The 14,421-nt window shown below is 35.9% G+C and overlaps 1 protein-coding gene across 1 annotated transcript; it reads right to left on the bottom strand.

The window, feature by feature from the left end:
• Positions 1–5,808: 5,808 nt before the first annotated feature.
• LOC126709212 (uncharacterized) lies at positions 5,809–6,651 on the bottom strand. Its single transcript, XM_050409339.1, has 2 exons — positions 6,497–6,651; positions 5,809–6,404 (listed from the first exon to the last, which is right to left on the bottom strand). Exons 1-2 carry the CDS (start codon positions 6,517–6,519, stop codon positions 6,122–6,124), a joined length of 306 nt encoding a protein of 101 aa, XP_050265296.1. The 5' UTR covers positions 6,520–6,651; the 3' UTR covers positions 5,809–6,121.
• Positions 6,652–14,421: the final 7,770 nt, after the last annotated feature.

Raw genomic sequence — 14,421 nt, 5'->3', positions numbered from 1 at the left:
CCAATGTACTTCCAATGGATGATGTAACCAGTGAAAATTTCCAATGAACTTTTTGGAATGGCAACGGGTCGGGTTCGGGCCAGGTTTTTATACCTGGACCCGACCTGCGGGTCTGTCCCAAAAATCCGGACCTGGCCCGTTTATTAAACGGATTTTTTTAACCCCAAACCCGGCCCGTCGGGTACCAGCGGGCCCTACGGGCCCCGTAGCCATGCCACGATTAAGGCCCAAACCGTGGCCCAATCCCAAAAAAAAAAATTCTGCCTGAAGCCCATACCGTGGCCCAAAAATTAAATAAAAAATGTTTGCCCAGATTTTTTGAGAATGTGTTTGCCCAGATTCAAGCCTTGATTTTGGGCAAACATAAATTTTTCTTTTTTATACTAGCAGGAGTATACTTAGGTCGAGAAAATCAAAGAAATCAAAGAATGAAAATTGAAAAATAAAAAGAATCACCAGGAAATCATGGATGAACAATGACCAAAGATTTATGATTTTCCCTTTCAAAATCACAAAAATAAACACAAATCCTGACACAAACACAAACCCAAAAATTTCAAATTTATAATTTTCCCATTCAAAATCACAAACACAAACACAAATTCAGATTTATGATTTTTCCCATTTAAAATCACAAACACAAACACAAATTCAGATTTATGATTTTTCCCATTTAAAATCACAAACAAAAACACAAACACACAAACACAAACACAAAAATTTCAGATTTATGTTTTCCCTTTCAAAATCACAAACACGAACACAAATCCTAACACAATCACAAACAACTCACATGATTGAGATGAAATGAACCCAAAAAAAAGAAAAAGAAAAAAAAAGGATAGAGAACGAGATGGTCTGGTGGAGACAAATGGAGGAAGCGAGGTGGCTGGAGGTGCAAGTGATGGCCGACGGTGAAGGGCTTCAGGCTAATTAGGCTGGCGGTGACAGATGTTCAGGCCGACGATGACAGATCGGAGGTTGGGTGTGATGAAGAGGGACTGACCAAGTGAGAGTGGGAGAGGAGAAAAAGAGTAGACAGGTGGCTCAAAGTGATTGTGTGAAATGGGAATATGGGGTTAGGGTTTTTTTTTTTAACTTATATATATACAGGGGTATTTTAGTATTTTTAATTTATATATATATAACGGGTCGGGTCCGGGTTAGGGCCGGGTTTTTGCCAAAATCCAGACCCGCTTCAGGTTTTTTTTAAAAACTCATACTCAACCCTATAATTTATTGGACCGGATAAAATCCGACCCATTAGGATCGGGGCCAAACCGAATATCCATGGGTCGGACATAAATTGTCATCCGTACTTCTAATGTATGACGTGTGAAAATTTGGTGAAAATTTCCTATATAACTCCCGAAGGTGACGTAATCAATCAAAATTTTTCTCTCTCCGCATCCTTCGTCTTCGCAGTTCTCAGATCTCAGCTCTCAGCTCTCTGCCTCTTTTTTTTTCTTGTTCTTTCTTTCTCCACAACCTCTACCTTTTTTTTAACCTGTCGCTCTTCCTCTCTGTCTTTTTATTTCTCCGCCTAGGCCGTTGCCATTGAGATCGGCCGTCGCAGTGGAGTTCAGCCTCACCGATGAGGACGTCGCCGTGGAGATCTCTGATTCTGATCTCCCTCTTTTTTCTTTTTTTCTTTTTCCTTCGGTTGTGGATTCCATGTGATTGTGATTATGGATGAGTTGGTTCTTTTTTATTCTCTATTTTTGGGGATAGTTTTGTGTTGATTTTGGTGATTTTTTTTAAAGTAGTATTGGGTGGAGGTGTTGGCTGGTGGATTTTTGTTGGTGGTGGCGGGTTGTACCTGTGGGTGGTGGTGGCGGGCTGTGCTGTGTATGGTAGGGTTTTGTTGAAGGTTTTGTGTTTTTTTTTTCTCCTTTTCTCTTTCGCTGAGGTTTTTGGATTTGAAATTTGTTGGAGGACCGGAGATTGTGGTTGTAGTTTGTGGCGGTGGTTCTTGGTTGGTGGTGACTGTCACGGGGCTGTGTGTTTGTATATTGTTGGGTTTTGAGTAAATATATTATTTTACCGTGTTGTGTATATTATTTAAATGTTTAGAGTAGGCTTTTGGGTGTCAAAATCTTATTTTTTATAAGAGAGCCGATGAGAATGCTCTAAGAATAACAGTATTCTAAAATTTTGTAGGTTTGCAAGTCTGGTAAAGGTGAGTTTTAGGGATTTGGGATTGGAAAATAGGGATTTGGGGGCTTTTCAATCCCCAATACGAAACCCACCCCTATTCTAGGAACCAAAACTCAGCTTCTTCTACTCCTCCAAATGTATGAAAATGAATATATATACCTGAATATGAATATATCTTTTTAACAATTTTTAGAACTCTGGAATGTTGTCTATAAAATTTGTAGATATTTGTCCAGGATCTCTTAGATGTCCCACGGATTCAGCCGGCTTCAAGCTGCCGGATGGATTGACCAATTGCAATGATATTGGAAAGCCAGAAAAAGGGGTGTGAGTAATGTTATCTGTAAATATTGCTCAGGATCTCTTTGATGATCAGCCGGCGTTATGCAGTGAATATTGGTATGTATATCTACTGTTCATTGGGAGGCAGATCTACTGTTCATGAAGGCAGATCTACTGTTCATCAAGGCAGACTACTGTTCATGAAGGCAGGTTACTGGTCATGAACTTAATTTATTCACCAGCATATATCTACTGTTCATGTAGGCAGATCTACTGTTCATTCACTGAATTTATTCACCAGCATATATCTACTGTTCACTGATATGTATATATGTCATTAGTGGATGACATGAGGTGGCGGATGCCAACTCATATATTTACTGTGCTTATTCACTTAATTATTTATTCACCAGCATATATCGACTGTTCACTGATATTATATCTACTGTTCATTGTTATGTATATCTACCGTTCATTGGTAGGCGGATGCCAACTCATATATCTACTGTGGATTCCATGTGATTGTGATTATGGATGAGTTGGTTCTTTTTTATGCTCTTTTTTTGGGGATAGTTTTGTGTTGATTTTGGTGATTTTTTTTTTAAAGTAGTATTGGGTGGAGGTGTTGGCTGGTGGATTTTTGTTGGTGGTGGCGGGTTGTACCTGTGGGTGGTGGTGGCGGGCTGTGCTTGGGTAGGTGGTGGCGGGCTGTGCTGCGTATGGTAGGGTTTTGTTGAAGGTTATGAGTTTTTTTTTTTTTTTTTTCCTCCTTTTCTCTTTCGCTGAGGTTTTTGGATTTGAAATTTGTTGTAGGACTGGAGATTGTGGTTGTAGTTTGTGGCGGTGGTTGTAGTGGTGGTTCTTGGTTGGTGGTGACTGTCACGGGGCTGTGTGTCTGTATATTGTGGGTTTTTGAGTAAATATATTATTTTATCGTGTTATGTATATTATTTAAATGTTTACAGTAGGCTTTTAGGTGTCAAAATCTTATTTTTTTTATAAGAGAGCTGATGAGAATGCTCTAAAGAATAACAGTATTCTAAAATTTTGTAGGTTTGCAAGTCTGATAAAGGTGAGTTTTAGGGATTTGGGATTGGAAAATAGGAATTTGGGGGCTTTTCAATCCCCAATACGAAACCCACCCCTATTCTAGGAACCAAAACTCAGCTTCTTCTACTCCTCCAAATGGATGAAAATGAATATATATACCTGAATATATCTTTTTAACAATTTTTAGAACTCTGGAATGTTGTCTATAAAATTTGTAGATATTTGTCCAGGATCTCTTAGATGTCCCACGGATTCAGCCGGCTTCAAGCTGCCGGATGGATTGACTAATTGCAATGATATTGGAAAGCCAGAAAAAGGGGTGTGAGTAATGTTATCTGTAAATATTTGTTCAGGATCTCTTTGATGATCAGCCGGCGTTATGCAGTGAATATTGGTATGTATATCTACTGTTCATTGGTAGGCAGATCTACTGTTCATGAAGATAGATCTACTGTTCATGTAGGCAGACTACTGTTCATGTAGGCATCCACTAACTTGTCTCTTTATACCTATCTACTGTTCATTGGTAGGCAGACTACTGTTCATGTAGGCATCCACTAACTTGTCTCTTTATAAAAGCATTTTTAATCATTCACCAGAACGTGTTAAGACTAGCCTATTCAGATTTTAGGACTGGCGCTAATATTTTTGGATTATAGATCACGCGGTTGAGATTGAAAGTTTCAAAATAACTTTCTAATCATTCACTAGCATGTATACTGTTTTCTTGTTTGACAAATTTTTGGTTTGTGTTTAACTTCTTTTACTTTTTCTTTCATACAGATTTTTATCAGCTTGGGTTGTGTGAGTATCTTTCCCTCTCTCTCGTAAGAGAGAAAGAGACAAAGTTAGTTTCAGACCACGTGTGTGGCTGAGAGTTTGACAAATTTTTGGGTTGTGTTTAACAATTTTTTACTTTTTCTTTCGTACAGATTTTTATCAGCTTGGGTTGTGTGAGAATCTTTTCTCTCTCTCTTGAGAGAGAAAGAGACAAGTTAGTTTCAGACCACGTGTGTGGCTGAGAGTAAAAAAAAGAATCTGACAGTGACTTAAAACACTAATCATACACGGCACTTTTCTTTCTTTCTTTTTTTTTTTTAAATGCAAGACAAACATGACGTAAGACTGTTCTGATTTTAGGACTGACGGTAATATTTATGGATTGAGATCAGACGGACGGTTGGGATTGATAGGGACAAAAAGTATCTTTCTAATTATTCACTAGTATTTACTGTTTACTTTTTTGACAAATATATGAGTTGGCATCCACTAACTTGTCACTTTATAAAAGCATTTTTAATAATTCAGTAAATTTTAAAGAGTATGTCTATAAAATTTGTAGGTATTTGTTCAGGATCTCTTAGATGACCCCAGGATTTAGCCGGCATTCAATAACTTTATAAAAGCAATTTTGTCTTGGATTGAAGATCACGCGGTTGAGATTGAAAGTTGAAAGTCACTTTATAAAAGCAATTATATGGGTTTGGCATCCACTAAAATCATAAAAGCATTTTTGTCTTGAAAGTCACTTTATAAAAGCTATTGTATGGGTTGGCATCCACAAACTTTATAAAAGCATTTTTGTCTTGGATTGAAGATCTCGCGGTTGAGATTGAAAGTTGAAAGTCACTTTATAAAAGCAAAGCAATTATATGGGTTGGCATCCGCTAATCACGCGGTTGAGATTGGAAGTTGAAAGTCATCCACTAATGTTGTTCGGTTGTTTATGTGTTTTTGATATACATGTGGGTGATAAAATATGTTCGGATGTTTAGGTGTTTTTGATATACATATGGGTGATAAAATATAAAAAAGTGTGTAATGTAGAGACCATAAGGGTTTGGGTTTTTATGTGTTTTTGATATTCGGATGGGTGAAAGACCATAAGGGTTTGGGCTTTTATGTGTTTTTGATATACAGATGGGTGAAAATGTGTGAATGTGTTTTTGATATACTCTTTATGTGTGAATGTGTTTAATTTTGGGCGTTTTTGATATATGTGTTGGTGAAAATGTGTGAATGTGTTTAATTTTGTCTGAAATACTTGATAGTGTGTATAAGCCGAACTTGTTTTCTCCATTCATTCCTAGAATTATAGAATAGATAGATCAGTAAAGAGTATGTCTATAAAAAATTTGTAGGTATTTGTTCAAGATCCCTTTGATTACCCTTGGATTTAACTGGCGTCGAGCCAGATGGATAGACTGTCTGCAATGATTTGGAAAGCCAGAAAGATGGGAAGAAGACCCAGAAAGAAGACCCAGAAAATAGGAAAAAAAAAAAAAAAAAAAGGCTCAGAATTCAATCATATACCCAAATTTTTATTCCGGGAATATATATTTAAAGAAACTCAGAATTCAATCATATACCCAAACTTTTATTCCGGGAATATATATTTAAAGAAACTCAGAATTCAATCATATACCCAAACTTTTATTCCGGGAATATATATTTAAAGAAACTCAGAATTCAATCATATACCCAAACTTTTATTCCGGGAATATATATTTAAAGAAACTCAGCCGACGACAAAGAACAGCAAAGCATTGTGAAACTAAAGTTAAAATACCCAAATAAGTAGTTCGGGAAATTGGCATAAGAACACACACAGATTTCAGATTCTTGTGGGCAATTAGTTCTCGGCCTCCCCTGCCTCTCCTGGGGCTTCATATACCTCCTCAGCGACCTCATCGATCACTAGGATTGCCTCCCTAGCCAGTTCTACGACCTCATCGATCACTTGGATTGCCTCCCTAGCCATTTCGACCTCTCTGACAACGTTGGGGTCACGAGGATCGACTCTGTTTCTGCTTGTGCAGCATCTGCGAATACCTATATAAGCAGCAACAATAATGCTGATGAGGGGTACAGTTATTTCAGCAACGAGCTTGATAGTGGCTTTGAGTTGCTGAGACCTGATCAAGAAGAACTAGAAGTATCAAAAGAGAAAGGAAAAAAAGAAAGAACATAAATCTGCAATAATGGGGGAAAGCGTTGAGCTGTGTACCAATGATGAGGCGGTGATGCCATTTACGCTAGGTTTTAAGGAGGTAAGGAGGAGGTAATAGAAAATGTGTTTCCTGTATATGTTGAAAAAGATGAAACTGGATGGGAAAGGGGTTCAGGACGGGAAAACCCAATAATAAAATTTATATAAATAAAATGAGGGCATGACCTCAAAATAAAGATATGTTCCGCTTATTTCTTTAAAAAGAAACGCAGTGTACGGTTGACCCTCTACGCTTATTTCATTTACCGCGCCAAGTAAAAATGTGTACGATTGCATTTTTACACCTTTTTGTTTTTGTTTTTTTTTTTTTTTTAAGAGTATATTTAATATTTTTACCATGCGAATGTGGGAGAAGGGAATCATTTAGATACCTAGCTTTACAATGTAGTATATAAATTTGAAACTTGTGGTAAGACAGTGAAACACAGCTTTATACATTCAGTAACCCCCTTCGCAAAAAATTAATAAAAAAAATCATTTATTTATGCCTTTTTATGTTTCCTTTTATATTTTCTTTCGTAAAAAAAAAGGTTTCCTTTTTTATTTTATACATTTCTTGCTTTCTTTTATCTATTTTTGGTTGGTATATTTCTTCGATATTATTTGTGTGTATATATATATATATATATATATATAGAGGGTTTGGTTAATGTGTGCCCTAAAGTTACATATTATACTTTCTTTTTTTGGAAACATTTTCTCGGAAATTGAAAATGCTATCGTTATTTTTTTAATTCTCAAGAATTTTTTTTAAAAAAAATAGAAATTAGTGTGTGCTCTAAGGGTACACATTAGTAAAATCTATATATATATATATATATATATATGTAAAAATATTAGTAAATTGAGATTTAGTGGAACATAAAGTGTGAAGGGAACGGAATCCAACTTTTGATTCCTATCTTTTGTGATGTAGGTCCCAATCCCATATAAAGGATTATTGTTTCATGGATTGGGTCATTCATGGGTGGTCAAAAAACATTATTCGCTGAATCAAAAACACAATGATACTTAAAAAATTGAAATCGCGGCGGTTCTTGCTTCTTTTATCAATCATTGAACTTGATTGATATTATACGAAATCAAATCTAAAGTAATTTTCATCGTCATGAAGCACAAAATGAAAATGTAAAATGATGGTAAAATAAATACCAATAATCCAACTTTAAATTATACTACTAAGAAATATTAAAAATTCTACTACATGAGTTTTGCCCCAATTGTTGCGACATCTTTAAATATTCTATCAGGTTGTAGATTCTGTAGACCTTTGTGTTTTATTTTTGAAGTTTTGGGTTTTCTACAGAATGTAGTTGTCATTTCAGTCATATTATGATAATATACGTAACTATTTCGAGCTAACTACATATTAATAGAAGACTCAACTTACCTTCGACTTCATGTCTTACCATTCATCACTGGCATCAATTATTTCCTCCCCTGCGTCCAAACCTAAAGTTGTGTTAACATCTATAATCAATTTTTCCCTTACTCTCCAATTTGCTCTGAATGCATCTCATCTAATTTTTAATTGTTTATTATAATAGTTAAGATCGGTCTCATAACAAAATTTGATTAGCAAATTACGTCAACCTTTGGCTCCTAAGATTCTTTTATTCCTAGCTTCAATCTCTTCCACATAATGGTTACGAAATGTAGTTGTTCAACTTGGATCTCTCCATATTGCTCTTGCTTTGTTTGCCTTGAAGTTGGAAGTGATGTTTTTACCCATTTACCCATCTATAGAGTTAAGCAACCATAAGAAATGCATAGAATAGAATTTATAATATTTCTATCTAGGGAATTAGTCACAAACATGATTTAATAAATCCAAAAAAAAAAAAAAAAACAAAAATTTGATGATTTGGCGTGAAACAATTGGTTAAAGTTTGTGCATTAAAATAGAAAAGGTTTGGGAGGAATCTTATCATGTCACAACTCACAAGAGTACTGTTTGCACTAAAAAAAGACAAGACATGACACATATTTAAGTCTCCAAGGTTACCAGGGGACAGTCAAGCAACTAAAGTATGATCACAACATGTAGTATATTTTAGTCTCCATGGGTACCAAGGAACAGTTGAACAAGCCATGATCAAGCATACGGTGAAGATAACACTAACACACTTTTCATGCAAGTGAACAATTAGAATTAAATCCACTACCTTGAGGGGAAAAACATCAATCAAGTTCTCTCTCTTTCCATACATCTGTCCCTAGTCTAATAATCCTCAATAACTAACTCTAAGTTAGCCGTGTAACCGCTTTGCAAGCCCATTCCCTCTAACTAACTAACTATAATTCTACACAAGATTGATGTAAACATATCACCAATACAAGCAAGTCAATACTAAAATACAAGTATACAATGTCAGTTAATTAAATACAACATTATCTATAGTATAGACACATTATTTATTAAGGCTACATTGGCGCATGCACATCTCATCTACTGCACACGCATGCCCCATCAGCAGTAGACGCATCCTACATTTGTTGCCCTCGCTCATCCTGTAGCATTTCATCATGCTGTACCACACGCATTCCCCATCAGCACCCCACATACATATACACCTATGCACTCCTAACATTTAGATGTGACGTATTAACATGTATTTGCTTCCTCAATATAAAAACATATAGGTTCTGTGACACATCTTTGACTCGTATTCTAGTTATCAGAGCAAATATTTTGTTATTTCCTTTATCTTCTAGTTTACAACTACAGTCCACTGGTTTTGAATAGTTCTGTGAGTGCTGTTTTTTCTGCAAATAACTTAAAAGTGGAGCAGGAAGCTTTCCTCCCTTTCTTTAGAAATATATGACTGAAAATTGCCACTTTGATCCTAGTCCTTCACGTCCAAATATGTCAGATAGGAAATCTAAAGACTCCATGCATGTAAAATAAACATATGAGGAACTATACCTAATAATGGATCGTTGCTAGAGCTTAAAATTCCAGAATTTCAAAATGGCTGTCATACCACCAGTGTTATTTAGCTGCCAAGGATTTTGTCTGTGGTAACTTATTAGATAATTCAATGAGCATTTTTGCCCCTAATTAAACCCAACTGAAACCTCTTAAGGTTGCGTTCAAAAACTCCAGCATAGAGAATATATTGTTCAAACAACTATCTTGTTGCCTCAATCTAAATATAAGAAAGTTCAAGGAAGTTGATGAACTAAAATTCCTTGTACTTCTATCAAGTTAACTTTAGGGAAAGGAATGCTTTATTAAGTTCCTTATTACAGGTTCTCTTAATTTATAAGGTACCCTACCATCTGTATTGCCCCACAGGCTTGATAACTCAATTTCATAGAGTGCCTAAATTCAAATGAACAACCTCGTATACAACATAAAAATCAGATTTTTCTCTCAATATTCTATCAACTCTGAGCTATATATATATCATCAATATCTTCTTAGCATACTTCCAGTACGAATGAAGTACCAAGTTTTTACCAGTGATTTGTACCTTCTCTAGTCACTGCTTTAAAAAGTCAAACCTGAAACAAAAACTAGAATACCCAATTCCAAAGAAGACCCAAATCATACTAAACTTTTTTAAGTAATGGACAAACGTAACAAATTTTTCAATACTTTGCAATGATTTATGACTGTTATGCTACTATTTGAAAGTAGAGTAATAGACAATTTCTAATAATGTCCACTTTCATTAAGTGCTTTACTTTTTCCATGTTGAGAGATATCAAAACGTTGTTTTCTTCCATTGTTGTTATGCAATTACTTGGTAGGATGTCAATGTCAGTTTCGAAGCCATTTAAAATAATAATCATGGAAAGAGTATTCCACTTTACTTGCATTTTTTAGTTCTTTCTACCATATTGGGAAGATCCCTGATTTACTAAAGCCATACTTTTTTTATTTCAGAGAGGCTCCTCATAACTAGAGCGCATGCACAGGATTTGATATCTTTGGATGGCAGAAAAGTTTGTAAATATGGAACTCGGAGGAGATAGCTCCAGGTTTGGGTCTTTACCAGTCATGACTTCAAGGAATCTGTCATCATTATCTTCGGTATTCTTTTCAGCGAATCAGTCACCCTTCTTAATTTAACCATTTGAATAATTGTATAATATATTTATCCAAAGTAGGATTTACTCTTTATGATATGTGCATAGGTTTACAATCAAAACATCTGTGATTAGGAGAAGTTTTGCACAATCCTTTGGGCTGAACACTACCCAAATGTAGTGCAGTGCAAAAGAAGAGGAAAGAGAACATCATTCTATACTAAAAAAGTTGGGAAAGTTGACATTCATCATGCATCCTTCAATGGAACAGTTTTATCTCTTTCCTCTACCATAGATTGTTTTATTATAAAATTGAAAATGACCCGTTTGTTATGCAAACAAATGTGCAAGATAACATAGATTATATTGGTGGTGAATAGTAAATTTAATTGCAGTTGAGCATTCTATGAAGACATCACTATAGCATTTTTTATTTTTTTTTAAGCCAAGTTATAGTAACAAAATAAATATTTTTATTTTTTATTGAACTATCCCGTGCATCGCACGAGTTAGCAACTAGTTATTATTAACTTACAAGTGAAGTGGTAGGATTCAACCCACATTATCTTCTATGGGAAAATTGGACAAGTCACAGGACTTTTGACCATATTCATGAAAATTCATGATCATTAAAAGACCATAAATGTTTCACTTTTTACTTTACACATTCTCAGGTTGTAGAACATCAATAAAGTATATATCGCAGATGCGGTAATCACCCAATATATCAGCATTCAATGAAAGAGGCCTTTGAAAGTCCAGCAATCATTTCAGATCTCACTTGTAAAAAATATCCAGTACATTTAACTCTAAGGAAAAATCATCAGTATTATCTATCTACCAACTTCAATAACCTTGCTACATCTGATGCATTCGGTAGAAGGAGGCTCCATGGAAATGTGCATTCCAAATTTCCAACACATTGAGCTTATTTGTCCCTGCCTCAATTTCTAGCTTTCCACCTAGAATAACAACTTTTGTCTCTAACATCAGATTTCATCATCCTTGAGACCTCTAAGTGCATTTGCATCAATCAATGCAAAATAGGAAAATATATCAATTTTACACATTTAACCTCCAAAATCACCCATACCAATCAAGTTAAAAATGTGTAAATTGCAAAGTTGCTACAATAAATGTGTAAATTTACGTGACACTATTCACTTTGTATATAGTTCTTTATTCTTTTTTTATGCATTCTGACGCTGAAGAAAGAGAGTGAATGGTGGTTATTATGTGTGAAGAAAGATAAAATTTTATATTTCAATGAAATATAGTGTTAAATATTTTGAAAAATGAGTATGTAAAATAGAAAAAGTAAATTCTTATACTAAAATAGACGGAATTTTTTGCATAAGCTAATGTGAATGCTCTAAGCGAGAAGATCCTCCCTTATCCCTACCATCTGGTATCACTCTTCTTGAGTGCTGCTCCAACCTCCCCTACTAGCTTGCCCATGTCCACTGCTACTACCTCCTACAACTCCCCAACCCAAAAAAAAATTAAGCAATCTTCACATCCCCTAGAAAACAGAAAGATGATGAATGTAGCTATAAATAAATGGTAAACACAATTTGCATGCTCATATATCATTGAATCAGTCGTTCATGAGAGAAGGAGATGCCATTTATTCTAGACCATAATTATGTTGTTATGCAGCAAAACTTATGGGCCAATACAATGTCAATTCAAACATTACACATCACAAGAAAGAACAATATCTACATTTTCAAAAACAAAAAAGGTGAAATACTCAAATAAGCTCATACTAAATTCCATATGCTTCAAATTCCTGACAAATACTTTATGAAAATCAACTAATGTGTTAGAACCTATCCACAAGAATTTCCCAAAAAGCCATTTATACCATAAAGCAGATGTAAGCCCATCGTTGCTAATCCACATAACATTTGATATGCATATGCATGTGCACTTACACACTAAAAACATGCTAATGACAGCATATTGGTTACTCATTATATATGCTAATTGCTACAAGACCTCCTTCTCTTTCTTTCTTTTTTTCTTTTTTTTTTTTTTTTAAGAGGAAATGATAGTAGACTTTATTAATTGAGAAATATGATATACAATAGGGAAAAGAAAGAGGGACATATGACCCCTTTTTCTCTTTTGCAACACTAGCATACACTATAGTAGCACAATTACATCGTAAAAAAAAATAAAATAAAATAAAAAATCCAAACAACTATAAGAAAAGCGAATCTTCACTTGAATGCCCAGAAAACTTGAAAAAATGCCAAACGACACCTTCTTGATTTACATGGACATCAAAGTGATGATTTTTTTTTTTTTTTTTTCATCTTAGGAGTGTCTTCATGCCTAGCACGGTTGCCCTGCAAACTCCATCGATCCCATAGTTGACACAACACATTGCTCATTCTCCATAGTTCTATGTTTCTTTTCTCCCTTAACACCCGTAGTCTCCTTATTCATGTTTTCTGCTTGCCTCCTTTTTTGTCCAGGTTCCTCGTCAACAATTGAAGAATTAATAAGAGTCTGAGGTCTTGTGGTAAGCCTCTTCCAATTCCTCATTGCTTTCGGGCTTCCAATTGTAGACTTCTCCACGGGCTCAACTTCTTTTGAGCTATGCAAGGATTGACTCACACTTTTATCTTTATTACCACTTCTTTTGAGCTGGCCCTTACTAGTATTCTTGTTTCCTTGCATGTGACCACAACCAACCTTAAAACATATCTCTGATCCCTTAAAACCCGGTGGAGATATTTGCTAATCTTGCCCCGAATTAATACTCCTTAAGTGCATGAACTTTTCACTAGCATAATCCACTGGGACATTCACCCAATTTTCGACTTCCACAGGGGCAACAATTATCATTGCCTCAGAGTCCTTAGCTGTGTCAACCTCATCTTCAACAGGAATGCTATCAACGTGAAATAGAGTTGTTAAGAAGTGGGTGGTTTCAAATTCAAATTTTGAGGACCTACTGTTTCGTGGCTATCCATATTCGAATTTTGTACTCCCTGAATATCCGAGTTTGATCCTTCCACTCCGCTTGGACTTCGAGCACCATCTTGGTCATCAGTTATGGCGGTCACCACCGTATTGGATGGCTGTGTTTGAAGCTTAAACCCATTTGCCTCACCCCTTGGTGGTTCTTGTCGAGGAGGGCTCTTCTTTCTTCCAACCGATCCATCCCCCGACTTCTTTAAGCCTGTTTTCAGCCAATCACCATATGGAAATTCACTCTGAGTTAAACATCTAGGGGTTGAACAGTCTCTTGCCTCATGACCCAGGCAACCACACTAGAAACATAGCCCAACAAGCCTTTCATATCTAAAGCCAATGCGTACCCTATCACCTTCAGGATTAACAACGAAACCACCTCGATGCAACGGCTTGTCAATGGCAATCTCAACTTTGATCTTGATAAACCGGGCTTGCTCCGACGTAAAAGCCTTGTGATCAATCTCCACCACTTGTCCCAGAACCCTACCTATGTCCCAGGCTGCCTCTTCGGATATCAAGTCAAAAAGTAAACCCCAAATCTGTACCCAAATAAGAAGCACGGTAAAGGTAATTGAGTTCACTGTCATTCTCCTTTCCCATCGACAAAGCACCAGTGGATGATTATCGAAACTCCAAGGGCCATTGTTCAACACCCACTTTAGTTGGCTTTCCAAAGTAAACTTAAATTGGAACAAGCCATCCCCAATGTCCACAATCCTCAAGTCTGTACCAAACTTCCATACGGACCGAAGAAGCTCTTTGGCAGCTCTCTGATTATATGGCCTTTTTGTAAGGAAACACCCAAAGAGACTAAGTGAGCATTGTTCAAGAATTTTCTCCCTATGAGTAGCCCCCACTGTTATAACTTCGCCTTCTTCCTCAGTCAACGTGATACTCTA

This window comes from Quercus robur, chromosome 12, assembly GCF_932294415.1.
Source record: "Quercus robur chromosome 12, dhQueRobu3.1, whole genome shotgun sequence".
NCBI lineage: Eukaryota > Viridiplantae > Streptophyta > Magnoliopsida > Fagales > Fagaceae > Quercus > Quercus robur.
Note: the sequence above shows the minus strand (reverse complement) of the source record. Positions and strands in the feature narration are given on the sequence as shown.